The sequence below is a fragment of the Coffea arabica genome, chromosome 2e (genome assembly GCF_036785885.1).
Source record: "Coffea arabica cultivar ET-39 chromosome 2e, Coffea Arabica ET-39 HiFi, whole genome shotgun sequence".
Classification (NCBI taxonomy): Eukaryota; Viridiplantae; Streptophyta; class Magnoliopsida; order Gentianales; family Rubiaceae; genus Coffea; species Coffea arabica.
The window spans coordinates 13339129-13364310 of record NC_092313.1 but is presented as its reverse complement, the minus strand read 5'-3'; the positions used below and the strand labels follow the sequence as shown (position 1 = coordinate 13364310).

Below are 25182 nucleotides of genomic sequence, written 5' to 3'. Positions count from 1 at the left end.
TTTCTGTGAGCTTAGAACACCAAACATTTGATTTGTTTTAGTAATTTCCCTGATGAAAGTTTTCCAAGATGTTTTATGGATTCTTTTTGATTTGTATGTGGCATTTTTCTTGGTAAGTACAAGCATGCATCCGGAATATATGCAAATGCCTACACAAGTAATATCATTGGATAATTATGTGCTTAGTTTGTAGAACTTATAACTTGTTTTAGTTTGCTTCTTTATCCTTTTCCTCAGATCATTCACTAGAAGGGTTGGTTCAAATTGCTTTAAAAGAAATAAGAAAAGAAAAAGAAAACAAAAGATGCATGGAGGGTTTTTCACACAGTGCCTTTCCAAGGAGATTAATATTTTACTCATTTATGTTTTCAAGGCTGAGATATTCAGTTGTTTATGATGTAATGGAGCTATAATGCTCTTTATATAAGTCTACTCGTTTTTTTCACAGAAAATCTTTGAAATTTGATCAAAGGGAAAAAGAATTATTTATCAACATTTTCGCTTTTAAAGTAGAAAAGAAGTATTTACCAACATTTTTCTAACACCTACACCAAAAGCAGAAATGTTTATTCATGCTGCAATACACCTCCAAAATTTGCATTTACCAAGTCAGTGGTGAAATCTGATTAATGATATTCCATCTCTAAAATAAGGTCCCATTAGAAAAGTTCACCAAATATGTTGTTATAGCCTTCATTTTTAACGTAAAGTAATAGAATAATCATTTTTGAGATCAGGTCTATCCAAATTTTTGCCTTCATTTTAATGTAAAGTAGTAGAATAATCATATGCAAAAGGTCCACACTTGACTAGGTTGATAACATTTTGTTTATTTGTTATAGCAGTTGGTACGGCATTGTTTAAGATTCAGGATTTTTAAAGAATAATGCAATTAGAAAATTTTTTGAAAAAAAAGGACAAAATCAAAGGTATAAACCAGAAAAGATCATGATTCACGAGGTGCGTAATTGATTCCTCTTACTCAAATGATTAATTAGTACCTCAATTAATGTTTGACCTTTAAGCTCAATCAAAGAGCAGAAGAACAAGGAATGTATAAATAAAAGAATTAATCTTATATACACTGTTAGTATACACGTGTCATCTATCCAATCAATTGCAATAGTGTATACACTAATAGTGTACATAAAATTTACTCTAAATAAAATACAAAGTAATAATCATATATACAAGCTACTTTTTTATTGAGCAGACAAATTATTGTACTAAATCAAGGTCAAGAAAAATGGTTCTTGCACAAACATAACAATAATTACAGGTGGTAAACTCGGCCAACATCAAGATACTATATTAGGGTTCAACTCTTATAGCTATTTGTTGTAGTATTCTGTAATTTTTATTCCTTTTTTTTTCTTGTAATCTATTCCTTCCTCTGCAAAAGATTGAATTTGTAACTTGAGACAAAACAAATTTTGGACTCTTATTACAACCTACGGATCCTTCAAAGTTTCAAGAGGTTAATCCTCTTCTGCTCTTTCCAAAATCAGCTTCCTCAGAGCTTTGCAACGGTGTCTAATAAAATACAATAGGGAAGTTGCATTGCATCTTGGTCCTTTGCTATTTAGTTTCATCTCAATTTGATATCTCCAAGACTTGTTTGGTAATTGGTTCTTCAATAATTGATTTGCAGGTTCTAAGGGATTACTTTCTCAAGCATATGCATGATACTAGTCGTTAATGCCGGGCACAAAAACAAGAATTGCGAGGGCACGACTGAAAAAATGATCAAAGTCAGAGGGATGAAAATGTAGTTTGGGCCACCACGAGGTCATAAAAGAAAAAAGAAATAAATATATCACTCGTCTTCTTAATTTCCCTTCATGTCAATCTCATAAAAAATCACAATCCTTGTATCAAAAATTTGCGCCTAAACAAAATCGGGGTCATGGCGTCATGGTAGTTGAAGTGGTTGATAAGTTGAAAATCAATGTCGAATAATTCTTTAATGCCCATATTAGAGTTGAAAACATTTTAAATTACCTGATTGCGTAGCTAATTAATCCATCATTAGTGACTTTGGCACACCGATATGTGTGATTATTATCGAAGACATATTTGTTTTCCTATTTTGTTGTTTAAAGAAAGTTAATATATTTTTAACAAATGGATGACACCAAAAGATGACTCTTCCTATCTACATAGTATGTGTATGTGTGTCTATATATATATATATATATCTTACATATATAAAGAGGGAATCGCTTGTGAACAGTGTCGATGGTCCGGTTATGCTGTGATTTTTGTGAACCTCCAGGGTGTTGTGGTCTTTTGGTGTTGGGTGGGAGCGATTTTGCTGGAAATTCACTATTCTTCATGTTTTGTTCTTGGACAGAAACAAGTTTGCAATTGAGGGGTATTTTGATCTTTGGGCTGATTTTTGGTGGTCTTTTGGTCTTTTGCCTATCCCACCACTGATCGCAGCCACACGAATAGAGGCCCTGTTTGGAACCCAAGTTTTTTGGCAAGTTTGTTTGCTACTAATTTTTTAACAACTTTAACTACAGGAACCCAAAAAAACTTATCAAATTTTTTAATCTACACACTTCAAAATATCTAATACACAAAAAACTTCCTCTTTTCTTCTTCTTTCTCCCCCACCCCGATCCACCACACCTTCATCGCCGGTCACCACCTCCGCCGCCGCTTCCAGCTCAGACCTTCCTTTTTTTTTTCCTTCCTTTCTCCCTCTCTCTCTCCCCTTCCCACTCTCCTTCTCTTCCCACTCTCCCTTCCTGGCCACCCACCCCCTTCCCCTAGCTACGATCTGGTCGCGCGACCAGATCGCAGCCAATCGCAGTACCAGACCGCATCTGTGATCTGGTCACGCAACCAGATTGGGCAAAGAGGGAGGGGAAGGGAAGGAGAGAGGGGGAGAAAAAGCAAAAAAAAAAATTTTGTGCATGCCATGGCTGCTGATTCTCTGGCTTCGGGAGGGAGAGGGGGAGGGTGAAGGGAAGTAGAGGGGGAAGATGGGAAGAAAAAAAGAAAAAAAAAATTTGGGACCATGGCTGCTGGTTCTTCAATGAGGCAGAGGTGGCGGGGGAGGGAAGAGGGAAGGGGAAGGAAGAAGAAGAAGAATAAGAGAGGAAAGAAAAGAAAAATGAAAGAAAGAAAAAGAAAAAGAAAGAAAAGAAAAAAAATAGTAGGACCATGGCTGCTGGGAAGGTAGAGGTAAGGGGGGAGGGGGAAGGAAGAAGAAGAGAGGAAAGAAAGAAAAAAAGGAAAGAAAGAAAAAAAAAAGTTTTTCATCTTAAAAAATTTTTCCAAAAATTTCTACAGTACACTATAGTAAAATTTTAGACAAACTTCCAAAAAACTCAAGTTCCAAACGGGTCAGAGTTCAAGGGAACCTTGCACTCTACTGCAAGCTATTGCCTGATTGTTTTTTGAGTTAAAATGGTAAGAGAGTCCTTCAGTTTTGCAAAAAAATAAAAAAGGATCCCCATGTAAACATTTTTTTTTTTTTTGCAAAAGGATAAATTTTCATCATTAAAAAAAATGCAATTTAAGAAATGGATTATAGTTTTTGAACTTTTACAGTAGGCTCAACTTTTTTCTTTTGAGCATGAAAAAATGATTTACTAAATATGTATTTTCTAACCTTAAACACGAGTTTATTATCCCATTTGTAGAATAGTTCCACCGGTTATTTCTTAGCATTTTATTCTAACCTATCCTTAAACACAAGTTGATTTGGAATTCACCACTTAAAGATTCCAACTATCTCTTGATTTTGAATACCACTTTTATTAAAAAAAGAAAAAGAAAAAGAGAAACTCACCTATTTTAGCACATGATTTAAGAACACATAATAACCTATAATTTTGCAGCTTATGATACAGATTACCGAAAAAAAATCATCAACCAAGTAACAGAAAGAATCATCAAATAAGTAAGAATTATAAATCCAAAAAACCTAGAAAGTAGAAAAGAAAATTTTTAAACTCAAGAAATTGTTAGATATTGTGTGTATCTAAGCCATTGTCTTAGTGAAAATTCAAAGAATTTGTTCCATGCTCTTCGTACTCACCACATAAAGTGTTGCCTCCTATACAAATTATCAAAACCAAAATCATCAAAATCTCCACAAAAAAAAAAAAACAAAGAGATAGACAGCCAAAAAAAGGGAAGAAAGAAAGAAAAATAAGAAAATATGTATATTCACTCTTACAAGTTAAAGTTGCTCAATATTGAGAGTCTGTGGCTCATTTTCAATAGATGATGTCCTGTCCAAAGAAACCATTATTGCTCCCTCCATTCTTGAACACTTGTAATCTATCGATCAAACAATCATCTAAATTGCAACAAAAAGAATAGGATCCAATATGAAATCTTGATTAGGAGAAATGGTAGTATATATAAACCGAGGTCATGGTGGGCTAGAGTTGAATAAAAATTATGTGTCATGAATCTAGAACTATTAATGTAAAACAAAAAAGCCACTGAATATACAAAAAAGATTAATTCAATTTTACGTTGGTTTGAAAATATATTTAAATATGTTTGAATGCTAATTCAAGTCTAGCAAACAAAAGAAAATGACAAACCCATTTTATAATTGTCTTTCTTTATTTCTTTCATCTATCAGATTATTAAATGTGAAGTACTAGCAAATAGAAATTGTCAAAAAAAAATGGAAATTGTCAAATTGCTTATCTTAGAGAAGTAACGTGACTAATAAGCAAGTCTACACATTACATGAATAGCCATATGTCTTTTAGTTCTACCTAATTTTAGGCATTACTTATTGATTAATGCTACATCAAGAATGTTAGATAATCATGCCTCTTAGTTCTACCTAATTTTAGGCATTACTCACTGATTAATGCTATATTAAGGATGTTAGATAACCTGATTTCAAGGTCATGTTTATCTGTGTAATTAGGAAAAAACACATACTCACACACATAACTACTATATCTAACAAAGAAAAAATATACAAACATAACAGCAAAATAACGAGTCTCAGCTATGTGTCTCGCCTAGGGCTGCAAACGAATCGAGCCGCTTGCGAGCCGCTCGCGAGCGGCTCGAGTCAAGCTCGAGTCGAGCTCGAGCCGGCTCGAGTCAAACTCGAGCTCGAGCTCGAGCTCAAAATATTAAGCTCGTTAGCTCGCGAGCCGGCTCGCGAGCTTGGGTATATATATATATTTTTTATTTTTATTTTTTATTTAATAATAAAATTACGTATATTATATATATATTTTTTTATTTTTTATTTTCATAGTAAAATTACGTATATATCCTTAATATTTTATTATTTATTAAGAAAAAAATATTATTTTATTTATTTTTTTAAAAATAAAATAATTATTTTTTATTTTTTTTCGAGCTCGAGCTCGAGCTCGAGCTCGGCTCGACTTGATTCGAGTCGAGCTCGAGCTCGAAATTTGCCGGCTCGTCGAGCTCGAGCTTGGTAAAATTTAGTCGAGGCTCGGCTCGATTAGCTCAAAGCTCGACTCGGCTCGGCTCGTTTGCAGCCCTAGTCTCGCCATGACCTCAGGGCTGAAAAACTATTTATATAATGCCATCCGTACTTAGAAATTGGTCGTACTCGTACCGTTGGTTCCGTCCCCAAATTTAACTCTTCTTCTCACCACCTAGTCTCATAGCCTAACATCATTACTAGAAGGCTCATTAAATTAAAAAGGGGTTATAATTTGAAATTTTGGAGTATATCCAACAAAGCATTGGATGCCATTTAAATTAACTTTGTCAAGAATGGTAACTAGTTCGACATTTGGTAATGATAGTAAGAAGGAAAAAAGAAGAAAAAAATTCTAAGACTCATTCTTGATGTAAGAATACCAAACTAGGGATTTAATTATAATGTCAAATCTAGTATTATAATTTAAAGGGACAAGGGAGGTTAGTGTACATTTTGAAGCTTCAAGAGTGCTCAATAAATTTGTTAGAAATTTCAGGAGAAATTTCTAAAATTATCTCACCATTTTAATAGAATTATAACCATCACCATTAATCTTCTATATACTAATAGTGTATATACTTTCATTAAATGCATGACATATAATTCGAATTTGAATTTGAACATCAAATTTTACATATTATCGTATATCCAATCGTAATAATATATACACCGTCGATGTATATAAAATTTACTCATGTTTTAATAATGTATGTGAATATAAGTTGCTTAATGAAGACAATAATCTATTTTTCAATTCTTGAAAGCTATTGAAGGAGTTTTAACTTTTAAAGCCTATCGTGGCTCACATGCCTAACGAGCAAGTTTGTTTATTTTTGGGTAGGAGGACTAGATTGCGTGGTAAAGTGAAAAGAATTATAAATAAAAAATTCTCGATTCAAAACTTTGCACTTAAAAAAAAAGAGTTTGTTTATTTTCTCACATCTTTTACCTCTTTTTTTCTTTTTCTTTTTCTTTTAACCAATCATCACCTTAATCGTGTGGCAATATTTTACATATGCAGCATAAATACATGAAACATAACTTGTATTCCAATTTGAAAACCTTCTTCCTTTTCTTTTACCCTCGTATATATGCACAGACTTAGAACCTATCACCTAAACAAATATTTGACAAGTCAAAATTGAAAAAAAATTAATCTTTTGTCAAGAATTCATTTTTCTATTTTTGGATAAAAAGGCAACTCTAAAGCCTTTTAAGAAAAAGAGGGATGAAAATTTGAAAGTTAAACTAATGATCTTGTACTCTTTAATTAATATCTCGACTAATCGAGTTGGGTTTAAGGGAGCGGAGACAATACAATTTTCTTGTGCCTTTTTTGTTCGATTATTATACGTATTATATTTTTTTTTGTACATTATATTATATTAGTATATTAAATATACGTAAAAAAATATTTTATTCACCTACATTAACTTTTTGCCCAGCCTGAATTCGTAACACAATAATTTATGAAAATAAAACAACCGCTCTGACCTTCCCCATCTATAAATTACCCTTTTCCCAACTCTCCACAAACTAACTACTTCTACGAAGTAGACTACAAATCCGTTGGATTTGTCTCTTCATATACACGTGGTATACTCTACTTTGGGTAGAAAATTCTGGGTTGAGTTTGTTGGTTTTGGATTCTTTTCTTTGTATTTTCATCGATTCTCTCAACTGGGTCATAAACATTCAAACAAAAAAGTTCATCGAAATGCTCCAATTCAAGATCATAAAGAAGAAAATGTGGATGTTTCCTTGCTGCTGATATATTATCTATTTTACCCCAAAACTCAGCCCCCCACAAATTTGTCTTCTTCTTTCTCCTAGATGGAAGTTATGATTTTAACATTGGACTCAGGTTCAGGCTCAACTACCAGCTGCTGCAGCTTCTCCCGAGTGCTTTCTCTCTGGTTTGCTCCTTCCACTCGCCCTCCTGGCCTTGATCCTTAGATATTAGTTTTAGTACGTCAATCACCCAAAAACACACACAAGAACACACAATTGTTGTAACTTTGTGTTGTTAGGAGGTGAAATCCAAAAGGGTTGGTGAATAGATGAGAAGTCGATGCTAGTGATATACAATTCTTCTTGTTGTAGAAGAAAAGATTGATATTTGTTCATTTTGTTGGAATTCCAAAAACTGAATCTTGGAATTTGATCAAAATAAGGCCTTGCTGTCGAAATCATATATTAGCACACACACTTGTTTGTGTAGTTTCTTGAACCAAATAGCTCAAAGTTCTGGTTTTTTGAGGCAGAAATTATATATTTCACTAGCATATACGCCTATCTAGTGCTTGTGCTGGGAGTAGACTTTAGAGCATGAGCTTGTATTCTGAAGCTCCAGTTAAAAGAAGTACTATTGGTGAAGATTGTGCAAGGCAGTTTGATCAGTTTCCAGGAGATATAGGTGGGATTGGTGGGAATTTGGGAAGTAAGTCTATGTCGGGATCACAATCCTTGGTGTTGGATGGTGAGAGAGGGGAGTTAGTGAAGTCCTGTGGGAGAGTAGGGAAGAAAGGTGAGACATCGGAAGCTAAAACTATCGCAGCTTTGAAAAGCCACAGTGAGGCAGAAAGGCGGAGAAGAGAGAGGATTAACGCTCATCTGGCAACGCTTCGTGGCCTTGTCCCTCCTAATGAAAAGGTTAGCACCAGTTCTTTCGCAATATAATTTTGAATAATGGTTCCAATTGGTCTTTAATTTATGATATTTTCGTTTGGTTTTGAAATAAGCAGCTTGGGTGATGTCTGCATTCCGTTAATATTACCATCAGAAGTTTAAGATTCTATTGTCAGATCTTTTTAGTTCATCTTTACTCTGCTTAATATTCACAGATCGATGATATTGGTAGTTGATTCTGGTTCTTGATTGTTATCATCAGTTTGTTAAGATCATGAACTGATGGCATCATATCTGAAGTTAATTTGCAGACTCTCGTAAATCTTAGTTTGGAAAATCTGACTTCTATGTGTGTATGTGCTTCCATTATGGCCCAATTCCAATCCATCATAGCATGACCTATCCAGTTTGAATACCATCTTCATTTGGTGTTTATTCTCTGCCATAATGTATAGGCAAGTACAGTCATACCTGTAATGTTTTGGTAACTGTTACAACATCCGCAAATACAGAGCAGGGAAAGTTGACTTTGATGAAACTAGTTGGTTAATCATGCTTCTCAGTTAGAAAAAATAATTATGATGATAACAGTCTTTAACCAGAATTTATAAATGTTAGACAGCGATGTTTGAGATTATGCAAGGTTGTGGCCAAAATTTATCTCCTTTCCTCAGATCTTTTTGAGAAAAGGAATTGTGAAATTGTTAGCGCCTTGAACTACCAAGGGCTGTCTGGGAAGGGCCTTTCCTTAGCAGGAAGATAAGTTCTTATGTACAGCTTTTATAAGGTGTAGAAGTTCTCTAAATATTGTTGTGCCTAACTGAAAAATATATAGTGTTTTTCAATATCAAACTTTAAGTTAGGCAGCTGAGTATAAACAAGTATCTGATTGGTTGCTAGGGTGATATCAGCTGGTGTGACATAGTTTCTTGACTAATTTATTTTTGTATGGCTTGCATGCATCTACTTTGACTTCATAAAAGGATAGTTAAATGTATTATGGCAATAATCACTGAACATTGTCATCTTCACGGCTTCAAACCTGTTGTCATGCACAAGCAGCTTTCACATTGTCTTTCATAGCTGAAAATTTTGACTTGATAAAGCCGCCTAACTTATTAATTACTTGTTTCATTCAATCATGTCCAGAGAAGTATGGAGCTATTATCGTGCTCTTGTTTAATGCTTCCAAATTTTGTCCATTTGTACAGCTTAGACTAAGTGAAAGACGGTAGATATTAGCTCATCAAATAAGCCAACTAATCAGCTTTTACCTGCTTGCTAATCTTATTTAATGCTCTGTATTTGTTTAATAAGACAAGTTGACTTTTGTAATTTTGAAACATGTGGTGAAATCACATATGTAAACTGGATATTTTCACTATTTCTTGGCTTAATTCTGAAAAAAAACCATAAACTAAAAATACACTGTAGAATTGGCTGAACACAGCAACCCAATATTTTTTGTACTATTGCCAGGGTCAGCTATAACCACAAGATACTGAGCTAGATCTGTAATTCCCCCACCTATTGAGGACAAAAGTACCCTCTAGAAAAAAAATAAAATAAGAGAATCATATCAATGAAGGTTCTTGCTATTCTTAAGGATCTGGACCCTTCAGTTGTAGTCTTGTGTGAATGAAGCTAGTAATGTTTTCAATATCTGTATTCTAGGATCTGGGTACCGTTGAATTGATAAGGATTGAGGATTTTGGTAGAGTTAATACATGAGAAAGATTAAGCTTTTTCAGAAAACACACCAGAACTCAAAAAGCAAATCTCTTGTTCACTCGATTTTGGTTGCTGAGATTGCAAGAATATTCCTTCTGGATATGTACCAATAGAATAGAAGCACTACATTTAAGAATGATCCGGTCCTTGTTAGCTTGTGATTGGCAGTGCTTGTGTTTCATTTCTTGGTGTTCCTGCTAATTTGTCCCATCAAGTGTAGTTGTTTCGTATACAAAAGTATTTCTAGCTAAAATCTGACTTAAATAGTTGGTTTGCAGATGGACAAGGCAACGCTACTGGCCAAAGTTATTAGCCAAGTGAAGCAACTGCAGAAAACTACAACACAAATTAGTGAAAGTTTCTGCATTCCACTGGACTCGGATGAAGTTAGAGTTGAGCAGCTTGATGAGATATCAGTAGAAGGAACTTTTAATTTCAAGGCATCTCTGTGCTGCGATTATAGGCCTGGCCTCCTGTCTGATTTGAAGAAGGCAATTGGATCTCTTCCTCTGACTTTGATGAGGTCTGAAATCTCGACCTTGGGAGGCCGCCTGATGAATGTATTATTCTTCACCAGCAGCAGAAGAGGGGACATTGGCAGTGCCGAGGATCGCAAACAGCTCGTGAACTCTGTCCACCAGGCTTTGAGTTCCATCTTGGATAAGTTTGCTGAATCGACAGACTGTTTGCCACAAACAATGTACTCGAACAAGAGGCAAAGGGTTTCTTACTTTGTGTCTTCATGCTCATCATCGTGAAAGTTATAATGCTGCTGTGATATTATTACTATTACTGTTAAGCTCATGCTAGCATATGTTGGCCTGATGCTCTATACATACAAGTATACCTTGAGGACCTTTTTTAGCCTTGAGATGTATGTCTATCAGTAGTATAATGCTGGTCTGTTATATACAACACCAGCACCTTAGTGTGTGAGATCCAGCTCAATTGGAAGAGAAAAGAAACGGAAGGAAATAATTTGAGATAAATGTAAAAGAGGACAGGATGAAGAAGAGTTGCTTTTGCTGCTAAGTGTATGATGTAAATACCAATTGCTAATGGAAGTTTACTATAATGGTTTGCACTAAACCTCCTGTATTTAGCTTTCCATCAAACCCTGAATTTATTTTATCATTAATTTGCCTCTGAAGACTGATAATTAACAATCATGATTAACTTCTCCATTTGAGAATATGGATGAAAGAAAGAAACATATCTTTCCTGCACAAGAGGATTGCTTGAACCAATTTGCTTCTGTTCTTTTCTCCATTTTCTTCTCCATGCTAATGCGCAGCACTTCCTTGTTCAACTGCCTGTGCACTGAAAAGAAAAATCAATTTGTTCCACCGAAAGAAGTGTGAAATTTTAACTAAAAAAAATAGTAAAATGCTAAACAATCTGTGGTTTTGCAACCAAATTCATAATACAGGCTACAAGTACTCTCTCTAATAAAATATTTTATTAAGAAATAAACTAAAGGAAAATCATAGCCGTGTCTAAGTTTCAAGAAATATTGCATATTAGATACTTATATTTAGCCACCAACTAATTTCATCAAAGTTTCTTCAAAATGGGAGATTCATTGTAGTATGAAACAAATTTATTACATTGTCCATTTTATGAAAAGCACTTACTAGCATGACGCACCAGTGGTCTAGTGGTAGAATAGTACCCTGCCACGGTACAGACCCGGGTTCGATTCCCGGCTGGTGCATGTCTTTTTGGGCTTAGGGCCTCTGGCTTATTCTTCTTCTTTGCCTCTGCTGGGTTATATTTCTACTCTCTTTTGCAAGAAACAAGGGGCTGCGAACCTACATTACTGACACTTACCCACATGAAGCACCAGTGGTCTAGTGGTAGAATAGTACCCTGCCACGGTACAGACCCGGGTTCGATTCCCGGCTGGTGCATGTCTTTTTGGGCTTAGGGCCTCTGGCTTATTCTTCTTCTTTGTCTCTGCTGGGTTATATTTCTACTCTCTTTTGCAAGAAACAAGGAGCTCCGATCTACATTAATGATACTAACCCACATGAAGCACCAGTGGTCTAGTGGTAGAATAGTACCCTGCCACGGTACAGACCCGGGTTCGATTCCCGGCTGCTGCATGTCTTTTTGGGCGTCGGGCCTCTGGCTTGTTCTTCGTCTATGCTGGGTTATATTGCTAGTCTCCTTTGCAAGAAACAAGGGGCTCCGAACCTACTGACATGAACTCTCACTACTTGGGTATGAGATCTGAATTTGATACCTTTGACCTATGGCTATGAGTCATCATCCTTCTCTCATATTGTTTTTAGAGCTTTTATACAAATCCTGATTTACTAAAATAGTTCGGTTATCAGGAATTTCCAAGAAAATAAATTCTGCAAATGCACCCTCAAATATTTGATTTATGAAGAGAGAGGAATTATGGGTTATTCACACCTCGTATTTGTTTTATTTGAGTACACCAAATAATACTTTTCGGATTTCAATAAGAATCATTAAAATTTAAAAGTGTTCCTCATAACAAATAAACGAAATTGAGCCATTTCTATACATCATAGCCCTAATCGCACTCCTTTCTTTCTTTCTTTATTCTTTCTTTTTACTAGATTTTTCATTCTAAAATGTATAGAAATTTCACAGCTTTAAAATTTAAAGTCCTAAAGCATTTGATGAATTGGATGGTACGAGAGAAAAGAATATAAATGAGAGATCCCGAACTCCCGAATTTAGACTTCCTGCTTACACTTACAAAAATATATCCTAAGGCACTTTTGTGGGGGAAAGGGATCAACCCCTAGATGGTTGCCACTCGCCATGCATGGAGGTATGAGACGAGCCATTGGGTTTGTTTAGATAGAGTATTATTTAAAATATTATTTAGAATAATTACTGTAGTACTTTTTATGATGTGATGTATGCGAGATAAAAAGATGATTGAAAATATAAAAAGATGAGTTGAAAAATGTGTTTATAATACAAGTAAAATATTGTTTGGGATAATTTGTCATCTAAACATACCCACTGTGGCTTTGAGAACGTAAGTACCCATATTAGAAACTCTCAGTTGGGTCATATAGCATTAACTTGGGAGGGCTAGCCTTTGATTTTCAAAGTCCAGGTCAAACACGAACTCTGGTTGATCATCTACTGCAACTAATCCATTTGCATGAAAACTGAGAAGACATCTTTCATACTTTCCTCTTCTCTGTGCCAGTTTTGTGGATGTCTAATCTGAAGGGCTTTTCATGATTGTCATGTCTAGGGCTGCAAATGAATCGAGCCGCTCGCGAGCGGCTCGAGTCAAGCTCGAGTCGAGCTCGATATTAATCGAGTTCGAGTCGAGCTCGAGCCGGCTCGAGTCAAACTCGAGCTCGAGCTCGAGCTCGGGCTCAAAATATTAAGCTCGTTAGCTCGCGAGCCGGCTCGCGAGCTTGGGTATATATATTTTTTTTATTTTTATTTTTATTTAATAATAAAATTACGTATATTATATATTTTTATTTTTATTTTTTATTTTCATAGTAAAATTACGTATATATCCTTAATATTTTATTATTTATTAAGAAAAAAATATTATTTTATTTATTTTTTAAAAAATAAAATAATTATTTTTTATTTTTTTTCGAACTCGAGCTCGAGCTCGAGCTCGGCTCGACTTGATTCGAGTCGAGCTCGAGCTCGAAATTTGCCGGCTCGTCGAGCTCGAGCTCGAGCTTGGTAAAATTTAGTCGAGGCTCGGCTCAATTAGCTCAAAACTCGACTCGGCTCGGCTCGTTTGCAGCCCTAGTCATGTCTCTATTCCAACTTTCAAACTCTCCCAATTTCTCTTCCCTTTGTAACATTCGAAGTTTCTCTTCAACTGAGAATTATTAAAAAGTATGGAGCTACACGAGTAATTTCTAGTGCATTAGCACTTTCTTTATTTCTCTTTTTTTTTTTTCAAGTTCATTAACACGGTGTGTAGAAGATAGTATATTCGTTCTTGCATGATAGTTTTAAACTTATGTCTTCCAATAAGGTTTTTTCCCCTTTCCTCAAAGATTAAATGCAGAATTTCAAGCTCACTAACATAGTATTTAGAAGATGAAATCTTTGTTCTTGCACGATAGTTCTAAACTTATTTCTTCGAACAAAGTAATTTACGGTTCTTTTTTTTTTTTTTTGGGTTTATGAGATTTAATACATAAGTTGATTGCACTAATAGCATAATCAAGTACTAACATTTTCCCTTGTACGATAAAACGCAGTCCATGTACCCTATCTCTCCACCAACCATAACGATATCAACGCACTCAAAATTCTAGTAAACAAAGAATTTTCTAGCCACTACAATAGTTAAAGAATTTCAATGATTGAAATTTAAGAAATAATTGTATACACTAACAACAAATAGGAAAAATTCATAAAACATCATTTTCAATTGCAAAAGTGGCTCCTTCCATCCAATTAAAATTATACGCTCCATGTTGGTAATGCTAAGGTTAGTTGTGGAGGTTAAAGCGTAAGCCTCTGATCTAAACATGTCAACTTCGCCTAGTGTATCTGGTGGAGGGTCCAATTTGAGTTCCTTTTTCATACGCTAGCATTGCGTTTTTCAGACCATACCCTAGGTAGCTTTAAGGATCAAGGGCACCTGCGATTGCCATTTTGTAGCTCAGATTGAGCGACATCAAATTTTTATTTTCGTTTTAACATTTGCAAATCCAAATATTGGCCCTTTGGTCCAATTTAGTCCATCAATTGTTCCACTCGATTGCCAAAAAAACTGCTCCTCAAGTTTAGCACTACGTGTCAAAATTTTGGTGTCATAACTTTAGATATGAGATTAATGAACTGCCAATGGAAAGATATGTAGGGTTATCTGGCGACGCTGGAAATTTATACGGTACAGCAGCATTTCCCCCTACAGAGAAACTACTTGAAGATTGATATTGCAGTCCCTCAAAAATTGATATTGCAGTCCTATTTAATTATTAGTTCTTCACAACTTATATATGTGTACATTTATATTTACATATATGTGTACTGCAATACAATACAAAAATAATCTTGTCCTGAATTTTTTTTTTTTTGACCTAATTGATATCTTATAAAAAATGGATGAACAAGTTGGTTGAAGTAATTCCTCAATATAAATAAAACAGCAATTTCATTATTCTTCATCTTATTTTTTTTTATTTTCCTTTTTATCTCTTAGTGATCTCAACTGTCCCTTTATTTTATGGCTTTCCCTCTCTCAACTCCCTACCCAACGACCACAAAACCATAAAGGGCAAAAAAAAGTTAGAATCCGAGAATAGGATTATGAAACAATATAGCCTCCAACAATCGCGTATTTTGATAACAATAGACCATGAATAGTAATAGATAATTGTACGTTACTAAATTAATTTGATTTACCTCTGACAATAAAACACAAATGAAAATTATCAATGATCAGGTGGGTTTGGATCAAGACTCCTTAATAATTGGCTGTTCTGATATCCCATTAGGCCAATCTTCTATTTGTGGAAGTACACCTCGAAAAAGCACCAAGTACCATATGTGTTATCATCAACCACAAACCATATGGTAGATGAGGCACGCCAGCAGGCAACTATTCTAATTTCTACATGTGGAAGAATTAGACCCGACGGCTGAAAATGGAAAGAAAGGCATGATTGAGTGGAAATCCAAGATGGAAATTACCAGCCATTAGATATAGGAAAGGCCATCAAATTGCAGTTCCACTGAAAATTATCAACAAATTGGAATAGAGTCATTCTTAGTGATCGGGTAGTGCATCATATATGGTGCTCTTTGATGTCCTGTGATAGGCATGGCTGGTCAATTAAATGCTAAGGATGAGGTTAACTTCTCTGTTATCGACTTTCCGAGGTTGTTTCCTAGGAACAAGAATGGAATTTGTTGGATAGTGCTGAAAATAGCTATGTAATGCTGTTCTGAATTTTAGCAATATAGCAAGTGATTTTTTTTTTGCCACTTTAAGGCTTAGATTGCATAACTTTTTCTAGCTGCAAAGAAGCATATTCAACAAACGTGTTTGAAGCAGGAAAAGAAGAGAAGCATGAGCGTATATGGTCAGTTAACATGTTTGAAAAAACTAGAGAAATGTCAAGAGGCATAATTGCTCTTTTTCAAATGTAAGAATTAGAATAAGACTTTGCTTAATAATGCTTTAGGGAATTCATTTAAAGAAGCCCAAAGTTTTACCTTCAAAAGTTTGTAGCAAACAGTTTTATGTTTTGTATCCCTAGCTGGTTGTTTTCTTTGAGAAAGATAAATAACCCTTACCAAAGATATGTCACTGTAATAAAAGAGGTTATTTCCCGTCCTCTTTTTTATAATCAAGTGATTTTTGCGCTAATTTTCACAGACCTTCAAACTACTTAACCATTATTATATTAATTAAAAAACCGTTAAGAAATTAGAATCAAACTAGAAAAGGTTTCGGAACCCTTAACAACGGAATTACTACTAGCTAATAGGTCATCCCCCAGTTCTCATTACATTTTTTTTTATTTGTGCTATTCAAATTACAGAGTTCATAGAACAAATAAAAACAAGGGAACATCAAAGTATTTGACGATAAATGGTTTGCCACTTGAATCAGGAGCAAATTTGTTCCATTCTCCTTTATATATATTTCATGTTCCAACACGTATGGTCATGTTTCTGCTGCGTCATTGTAATACGATGCAAGTTTTTTTTTTTTTCCGGTTTCTGCTCCTTTTGTCTGTTCTAAAATCTATACTCTACATATGTGAGACAAATTGATTCAGTAGTTAATTAATGAGCTTTAAATGTATCAACTATTTTCATGTACAGATGGTAGAGAGAACATGTATTTTTCTACTTTTGCAATGTTTCTCTCGATTTGAATGCTTTTCCTAGTTCGAATTACTCATTAGTCATGCAGCCGGAACGTTTTCTTGTCCAAGGACTAAGGATGGTATCTTTAGATACTGCAAAAAAAAAAAAAAAGATGATCTTATTGAGAGTTTGTTTGGAAGATAGTGGTCCATTGGGATGGGAGATTACTTGAAAAAAGTATATATTTATCATGTAAGCAGAACAAAATTTGATAATTTTTTTTGCATATCTTGATAACCAAACAGACTCGGTGAAACTGTGGAACGACACAGTAATTCAGTTCAGAATGAATTTTTTCTACCCGGGTATTTGACAACTTTTAGGTTTCTTTCATTTGTCAATTACTAGGAGGAGAGGAACGAAAGGAGAAATTGAGAAGGAAAAAGGATGAAAGTAAGAATTAAACATCTATTACGAATGAGGGGCAAATACTCTTTACAGCACGTCATGTGGACTTCTATAGAGAAGGGAGGTTATGTAAGAAAGTAGAGTGAAAGAAAGTGAAGCAAAAGAAAGAAAAAATTGCACTTTCTTGTTTGTGTTATTTGACAAGAAAACTTTGTTGAAAAATTTATGGTCTAACTAATAACTTTTTATTCAAAATCTTATAAATATTGCAAAACACGAATACTAGAAAATGAGAAAAAGTGCTGGAACATTTTTTAACTGTCTAGCTAAACAAACAAACACAAAGGAAAAAAATGACCAATTTATCTTCATTTTCTCTCACTTTTCTTTACAAACCAACACTCTCAAGGTTTTAGAGTATGCGAAGCAAAACATGGCACAAAGTAAACCCTAGAAGCATTCGTAGGTAAAGTCTAAATAACCCTTGAGTATAATTCTTCCCATTAATGCAACTAGGCTTCGAGAGATTTACCAGGGTACCTTTGAGAATTACAATAAACAGTGCACAGGGAAAATCTATATATATATATATATATATTTTATCAATCGAGCTATTATATCAAGCCTGAATTTCACAACATAAGTCTCTCCCAACACATTAAAGTACAATCCCAAGATTTCACACTTGTCTGAATCCTGCAATGTGGAAGGTCGGCTACTGGCACTAATTACTTGAAATTATACACCGAATTTCTAGGAACATAGAACAAGATGCACCCTGCAGATTCCATCTTGCAATCTGACAGGTATCGAGCCTGTGCAATAATAATTACCTACTCAAGAAAAATACAGATTTTGTATATAGTGGTGAGTAGGGTCGAATCCACAGGGATTGGGGAGAAATTTATTTCCTTTAGAGTCAAGATAAATGGGGGATTTTAGGATTAAATGCTAATGAACTAAATAAATCAAATGCGAAAATAATTTAATTAACAGAAATAATTGGGGAAACTCTAGCCAAGGATATACTTCAGAAATGGTTCATGCACTGATCATCGATTCATAGATAATTCCAACATTTATTAATAGATTGGTTATAGCTGTCATACACGCGATAAACAACCAATCTTTCCTTAATTTCTCGACAGTTAAGGTACGATCGTTAACTATTTCTCTAACCCGAAAACAACCCTAGGTACGACCGTAGGATTTAATTTCTAGATTGCATAATTAGAAAAGCTCAACCCTAACTAACAAACACGCTACGAGGGTTTGTTTAAATTAGATCGTATGTTTCCCTAACATAAACCCTATTATGCCGGTTGCTACCGGGACAGAGGTAATCGAACAATTACGGATTCAACTACCCCTAATTAGCAAATAGCCTACGTGAATAATTAAATATTGCGCACCTATTCAATCATACACGATAGCTATACCAACAATTAAAAGCAGAAAACACACAAATACCAACAAATGAAGGAAGTAGTTAAAATAATTCAGATCTCACAGTTATTATTGAGCCAAATCTTTAGTTGTCCCCTTGACTAGAAAACAAGATTAGTTACTCTTCATTGAGAGTAACTCACGCAAGTCCCCTCCACAAAATTGCGTCAATGTTCGATAGTAAAAGAACTACTCTGCGGAGCCGAGAGCCAAGCGGCCGCCTCCTTCCCTTTTCTTATTCCCTGGCCAAGTAGTAATCACGTGAGATCCCTAGCTGAGTCCTCATCCCGCAGGATCCGGCTTCTTTTCCTCTCATTTGCTTTGTTTCCTATCAAGTACTAATATCTTGGCCTCCACTAAATAAAGGCCCGCAAAAGAATTAAAACTCCAATTCTAATTGAAAAAGGGAAACCTTCTAATAAAATAATGCTAATTATTCCCTAATAAAACATTTAATAAAAGGTGGCATTTTCCTAATCTTCAACCAATGCTCCACGTAGACTCCATCTTGAATTGGAACACTTGCGCTTGACAATCAACTCCAAGAAAATTACCTCTTTTTAGCACTTTTTACTCCAATGCCCTGCAATTAATATAAAATACCAAATATAAGTAGAATCCGACAATTAAAACAATATTTGGCTAAAAATCAAGGGAAAAATAATTATAAATTTAGCAACAAATTATGACCTATCACAATCAATGTTCATCAAAGCAATAGATAGATCCCATCTGATCAACAACTAAGATTCAAGATTCACAAATCTTGATTTGTGATTGAGGAACAACCATGATGGGGTGCCCTTCAACTTAGGGAGACAATTCAGGAATAGTCGACAAATGCTGCATTAAAATGTACTATTACTTAAATTAATTGCCAAAATGAACAGTTAGGTATTTATCCTATCCTTAGCTTCCGTCTACATCTGTATACCATGGTCCCAAAAGTTAGGTTCCCCTCCAAATAACTGAATTAAGAACCATTTATTCATTAGCCTTCATTTGAGAGTTGAAACTTGGCATCTAACTTCCATAGAGTATATTAGGTCATCCCTCACTAATTCCCCTAGGAAATTTTTCACATAAGCATGCTTCATAGCCACACAAGCTTTAACTAATCGTGCCATGCTATGATATTCACTAATTCCCCTAAGAATTTCCTGATACTGTTCTAAGATTGAATCAGCGATAGCAATAATATGTTATCGTATTTGATAGTATAAAGGAAACACTGCTGTCACACTTTATCCTTACTCTATTATTCGCATTTTAGACAAAGGTGGAATTGTGACGTTGGAACCTTACATTAAAATGGGTGATATTTTAATAGGTAAATTAATGATCTAGATGGTGAAAATTCATCTCATGTCTTGAAAAATATGTATTTGTTAGTTGTCATAACTGATATTTAGGTATTTGCGTCAAAAGAAACTTGTAAAAGATTACCTGTAGGCAATAAGGGTTAGGTTATTGACGTCAGATGGGTCCAGAGAAAAAAAAAAGGAACAAATAAAGAAGGATAAACATACACACACATTGGAGAAACCAAATGGAAAAATCAACAAAAACACTAGGGCAATTTTGGGATATCAAGAAACTAAGACCAAGGATAGGGGCGGTTGAAAATTTTGGTACAATTATCTGCTTGTTGTATTATTTATTATACAATATGGTGTATTTTTATATACTTTTATTGTACTTATAAATTTTAGACCTGCACACTAACTCAAATGTACGAATATAATTGTTTGTGTGAGCGGGCATCAAATTATGGACAATATATAATAACTGTACCTAAATGTAATTAACTCAACTATATCTGCCCCAATTCCAAGAAACTAGTCTTTTATTTTCGATACAATCAATGGACCTCTAAAATTCTCGATTTTAATTAAAAAAAACCTTTCACCATGCATTTAAGGGACAGTTTTGTGAGTCTGCATGTGCTCTCAACTCTAGTCTGCTCTCTTTGTTTTCACCTGCAAAGTCCTCTTCTTCTTTGTCTTGATTCCATTCTTTTTTAGCCTCCAAAGTCAGACATCAATACCTTATTCAAAACAAGGTTGATAAGCCCCACATAAGTTTCACTCAATCCCACTGCGATTCTTTCTTACTCATATATCATACGTCTCCTTCACAAAAACCAAACATGTCTGATCAATCTTCAACAACTAGTTGGTTCTTTACCTACACAAAGATACGTTTCTTCACCAAAATCAGACGATTCCTCCTCCTCAGAACTGCCAAGAAACAGTATAAAGCACCGGATCACTCAGAAAAATTGAGGGATTTAAGTAGCGCGAGTAAGAAAGAAGGGAAGATAGAAAAAGAAGGGATGGAGAAAGAGAATGACCAAGATGGTTGGGTGGTTTTGCAAAGGTCTGTAAAGGGACTTCATTTTGGGAGGTGGGAAGAAAAAGAGTTGGCAGCTAAGGAGATTAAGAGAATAGCAAAAGAAGATTTGAAGACAAGGAAATCAATGGGTGAGCTTGGAATTATACAGCCTTTGGTTGCTATGATCGAATCAGAGGTGGTGGAGAGGCAGAGATTTGTTCAAGCCTTAATTGAGCTAGCAAATGGCTCTTTCACGTAAGTTTAATAATCAGTCAAAAATTCTGATATTGTCATTTGTGTTTTAATTATGGTTTTAGTTTCTCGAATTTTGATAAGAAAATCTAATTTCATTTTTGGTATTCTGCCCTTTTTTTTTTTTTGGGTTGTGTTAGGCCAGGCTCGTTAAGGGGCATTTTAATCTGCATAATCTGTTTTTTTTTGTGGTGTTTTAGATATAGTGAAAGACAAAAAAACCGAACCCTTGAAAGCTATATTAACTAAACTGCATAACTTACTCCTTTTGTACTTAAACGGAAAAAACAATATACAGCTGCAGGAATGAACTAGATATGCCTGCTGTCTAAGTTTCAGCAATATAGCCATCTCGATCTAGGCCATCTTTTTTTTTGGTTTTCTATTGGTACTTTGCAGTTTTTTTTTTTTTTTTTTGCTTCAATTTTGGTTCCATTAAAATCACGGACCAAAACAGAGTTCGAGCCAAAACTTCTCCCAAATTTAGTCAAAGGTATTGCGCAAGAATTTGATTGCAAATCAAAATGTTGGCCCCCACCCAACCACAAATCTTTTACAAACATACTATTCCTTTTGCACCACTAAGTCCAAAGTCATACGAGTAAACGCATTTTGTATTATGGTTGATTTTCAACCACATTGAGTATTAACTTGTGATGCTTTAACTATTTTTCGAGACATGGATAGATGCAATATGGAAATTTCATCAAGATGGAAAATAGGTTTTAGTTGGTATAGTACTTGCCCGTGATCTTTCAGCTTAAGGCAGGGAATCACTAAAACGAACAAAATATACTAATTACTTGTATTAGGAATGGACTCATGCCAACCACATAAACCTGCCCTCTTTTCTGTCACTTCAATTTTTTCATTTGGTTCTTAATTCAATTGGCCCGTTGGTTTTCAAAGTGACTGTGACAAGTTAGGTGTTAAAGTTAGTGAACATAGATTCTATAATACAGAGTGTGTTTGAATAGGAATTATTTGTACAAAAATTATTTACTTGTATCGTAAATAAATTTTTTAATATTTTTTTTTATCTCTCCTATGTCACGATGTAAAAAAAGTGCTATGCTAATTATTTTAAATAATCTCGTATTAGAGATCGTATCTTGTGTTTGACAATTTGGGGTAAGAAGGGTGTTGGGAATTTGATGGATATAAGAAAAAAATAATAAAAAAAAAACATTGTGCAGCCAAAATTGAAATCAGATAAGCTAGTGGACATATTGTGGCAAGAGATCATTGGAGGAGGAACTGCCTCAATATAAAAGGTGTCGAACCAACATGGAGCCCAGTGCCCAATTTTGACCATACAGATTGCTCGTGGAAACTTGAGGGTGGTTTTGGCTGAAATGGCTAGAATCATAGAGAAGTCTTGGGTGGCCATTAGATCAGTCTTCTGCCAAAAAACGAATTCATTTGTTAGTTTGTGTGTCCGGTGTCCACTACCTTGCAACTTGCTATATTCTTCTCCAAATTCTCATCCTAAAGAAACGAAAGAAAAACAGAACTCTTTCCAATAATGATCATTTCACAATTCCCAAGTAGTCCAAGTCCAAGCCTTCTCATGTTGACCATAAAAATCCTCCTCTCAAAATCCCTCTATTTTCAGTTACTCAATATCTATCTATTTCTGCTTTTTAAGTCAAGTAAGAGTTAGTATTCATGTGATTCATTGGTGACTCTTGAGTTATGCAGTCATGACTTCCAATTTCTTGGCCAACTTTCCTATGACAATGCCCGCAGGAGAACTAATTACCCATCACAAAAGAAGAAGAAGCTGATTTATAACCACTTCTTGTTAGTAGGTAATCGATTTTAACTTAAGCAATGAATTATGAAGCTGCAAGATGCTGATTGCTTCCCACTGGCGACTGCACAACAAATTCCACAGTGCACACTAGTAGAAAAAAAGTTGGAAATGCAAATAATTCCTTCCCCAGAGAACTCAGATGTCATCCTATCTGTGTAGGGAATATAATAACTCTGCTTTTATTGACCTGATTTCCAAGGCTCAGATGTGCATTGAAGAATCCTAACCTCATTGACTTCTAGACTGCCACATACCAATTGATATTTTTTCTTCTGGTTGTTGAATTTGGACCCCAACTCCACACTATAGAAAGACCCCACAAATATGTAGTTTTGTTGTGACCCCATTCCCCAGCCCCATTTTCCTATTTGTTTTGCAAGCAGTTTTTCAAAGTGATGACGCCTTGAACAATCCTCCAAAATCAAGCTATTTTATTTCTTAAAGGTTTTGAAAGTTACAGTGGACAGAAATCGGAGGTTGTTGCAGTATTTAATTCATCAACTTTGTCTGTTCTGATTTTCAGGAACAAGTTGCTCATGGTGGAGTCAGGAATCTTATCAAAACTGCCCAAAAAAATAGACCTATTAGATGAATCAGCATTTCAAGATTTTGCACATTTGCTCTCGTCTTTGTCATCCCTATCAAGCATTCAATTCCCTGTCTCTTCAGCAAGAATTATTCCTTTTGTAGTCTCCATTCTTGATTCATGTTCAAGTATCGAGACAAAAATATCATGCTTGGGGACCTTGTACAATCTGTCCTCAGTACTAGACAATGCTGGCAATTTAGTAGCAAGTGGGGTGGTTAATACTCTGCTGAGGCTGTCTTCAGTAGGTGAAGCGTCAGAAAAATCCCTTGCAACATTAGGAAATTTGGTGGTGACTTCGACCGGGAGGAAGGCATTGGAAAGCAGTCCGATGGTGCCAGAAAATTTGATTGAAATTCTGGCATGGGAGGAGAAACCAAAATGTCAAGAGTTATCGGCATACGTTTTGATGATTTTAGCCCATCAGAGCTCCGTGCAAAGACAGAAAATGGCCAGGGCAGGAATAGTACCTGTCCTTCTTGAAGTAGCTTTGTTAGGGAGCCCTTTGGCTCAGAAAAGAGCTCTGAAGCTATTGCAGTGGTTCAAGGATGAGAGGCAAAAGAGAATGGGGCCTCATTCAGGGCCACAGGTGGGAAGATTGTCGATTGGATCGCCTGTAAATAAAAGGGGTGTTGATGAAGGGAAGAAATTCATGAAGAATATTGTCAAAGAAAGCTTGTACAAAAATATGGAGACGATCACTCGAAGAGCCAATGGTGCTGGAAATTCTTCAGGGTTAAAGGCCTTGGTATTAAGTTCGAGTTCTAAAAGCTTGCCTTATTAAGGGGTTTATGCAAAGGTCGATTATTGTTTTCCTTCCGCTAGGATAGTATACTGTTATCAGCAATTCCCCCAAGAATGGGACATGAGGGAACTTTTCTAAGAGAAGAAAAGGATAAAGCATCAGCTCAGCTCCCATGAGAATACACTCTTTTGAGAAGAGCTTCAGTCTCTTTTTGCCTGTAGATAAGCAACCTGAGGATGTTAGCCTTTCGTCTTTAAAAGATTCCAACTTTGAACAGGAAAAATGTGCTCGAGTTCGATACGTACACCATTGCGTTTATACATGTGCACTAAGCAAAACTCTCTACACCATAAGATTTGCACAAATTGGTTTGAGTCAGAGAAAATTCAACTCGTGAGACCCTGATTTTAGGGTCGAAAAGACTTTCCTTCATATTATAGAAATACGAAACCTAATTTCAGTGTTCTAACTTTATTCCATCACAACAGATAAAGTACCTTTCCTATCCAAAATCATTATAAAAAAATGAGCACTGTGTTGAACGGCTTGCATCCGTCACCACCAGTGTTCTAAAATTCTCACGAGAAATTAAGATGAATTAGAAGTTTATTTTTGGTTTAATCGGTTCATTCAATCTCATTTAGAGTTAAGTGAAAAGAAATGGTAAAAAGGATTAAATGATTTTCTGAGTATCCTTGCCATTTTCTAATTTTATTCCCATTTAGTCTACATAACGACGATAAAATAAAAGACTCAATTCATTTCGAGCTAATTTATGCTGGGCTAAAGCTCGAACACCAGTTTTTGGGCATGTAGGGGTCCGGAGTACATGATTGATTTGGATCTGCAACTAATCTGGGCTGACAAAGCCCAATTCACCAGCCCAGTTGTTGTGGACAAGCACCGTTTGTAATTTGCAGCATCATCTATTTATTTCTTTTCTTGGTTCCAAATTGAATGGTAGAATTTCATTAAGAAACTAATAAATC

At 35.2% G+C, this 25182-nt stretch overlaps 2 protein-coding genes and 3 non-coding genes across 5 annotated transcripts; all 5 read left to right on the top strand.

The window, feature by feature from the left end:
• The first annotated feature begins 6982 nt into the window (after positions 1-6982).
• Positions 6983-10897, top strand: LOC113731064 (transcription factor bHLH30). Its single transcript, XM_027256105.2, has 2 exons — positions 6983-8101; positions 10087-10897. Exons 1-2 carry the CDS (start codon positions 7778-7780, stop codon positions 10564-10566), a joined length of 804 nt encoding a protein of 267 aa, XP_027111906.1. The 5' UTR covers positions 6983-7777; the 3' UTR covers positions 10567-10897.
• A 554-nt stretch (positions 10898-11451) lies between these two features.
• On the top strand, positions 11452-11522 carry TRNAG-GCC (transfer RNA glycine (anticodon GCC)). The gene has a single exon. It is a non-coding gene; the product is annotated as a tRNA-Gly (tRNA).
• Positions 11523-11647: 125 nt separating this feature from the next.
• Positions 11648-11718, top strand: TRNAG-GCC (transfer RNA glycine (anticodon GCC)). Its single transcript has one exon. It is a non-coding gene; the product is annotated as a tRNA-Gly (tRNA).
• A 124-nt stretch (positions 11719-11842) lies between these two features.
• On the top strand, positions 11843-11913 carry TRNAG-GCC (transfer RNA glycine (anticodon GCC)). The gene has a single exon. It is a non-coding gene; the product is annotated as a tRNA-Gly (tRNA).
• An 8559-nt stretch (positions 11914-20472) lies between these two features.
• LOC113731063 (U-box domain-containing protein 45) lies at positions 20473-24399 on the top strand. The gene is made up of 2 exons (XM_027256104.2): positions 20473-21049; positions 23386-24399. The coding sequence occupies exons 1-2, from the start codon at positions 20610-20612 to the stop codon at positions 24230-24232; spliced, it is 1287 nt and encodes a 428-aa protein (XP_027111905.1). The 5' UTR covers positions 20473-20609; the 3' UTR covers positions 24233-24399.
• Positions 24400-25182: the final 783 nt, after the last annotated feature.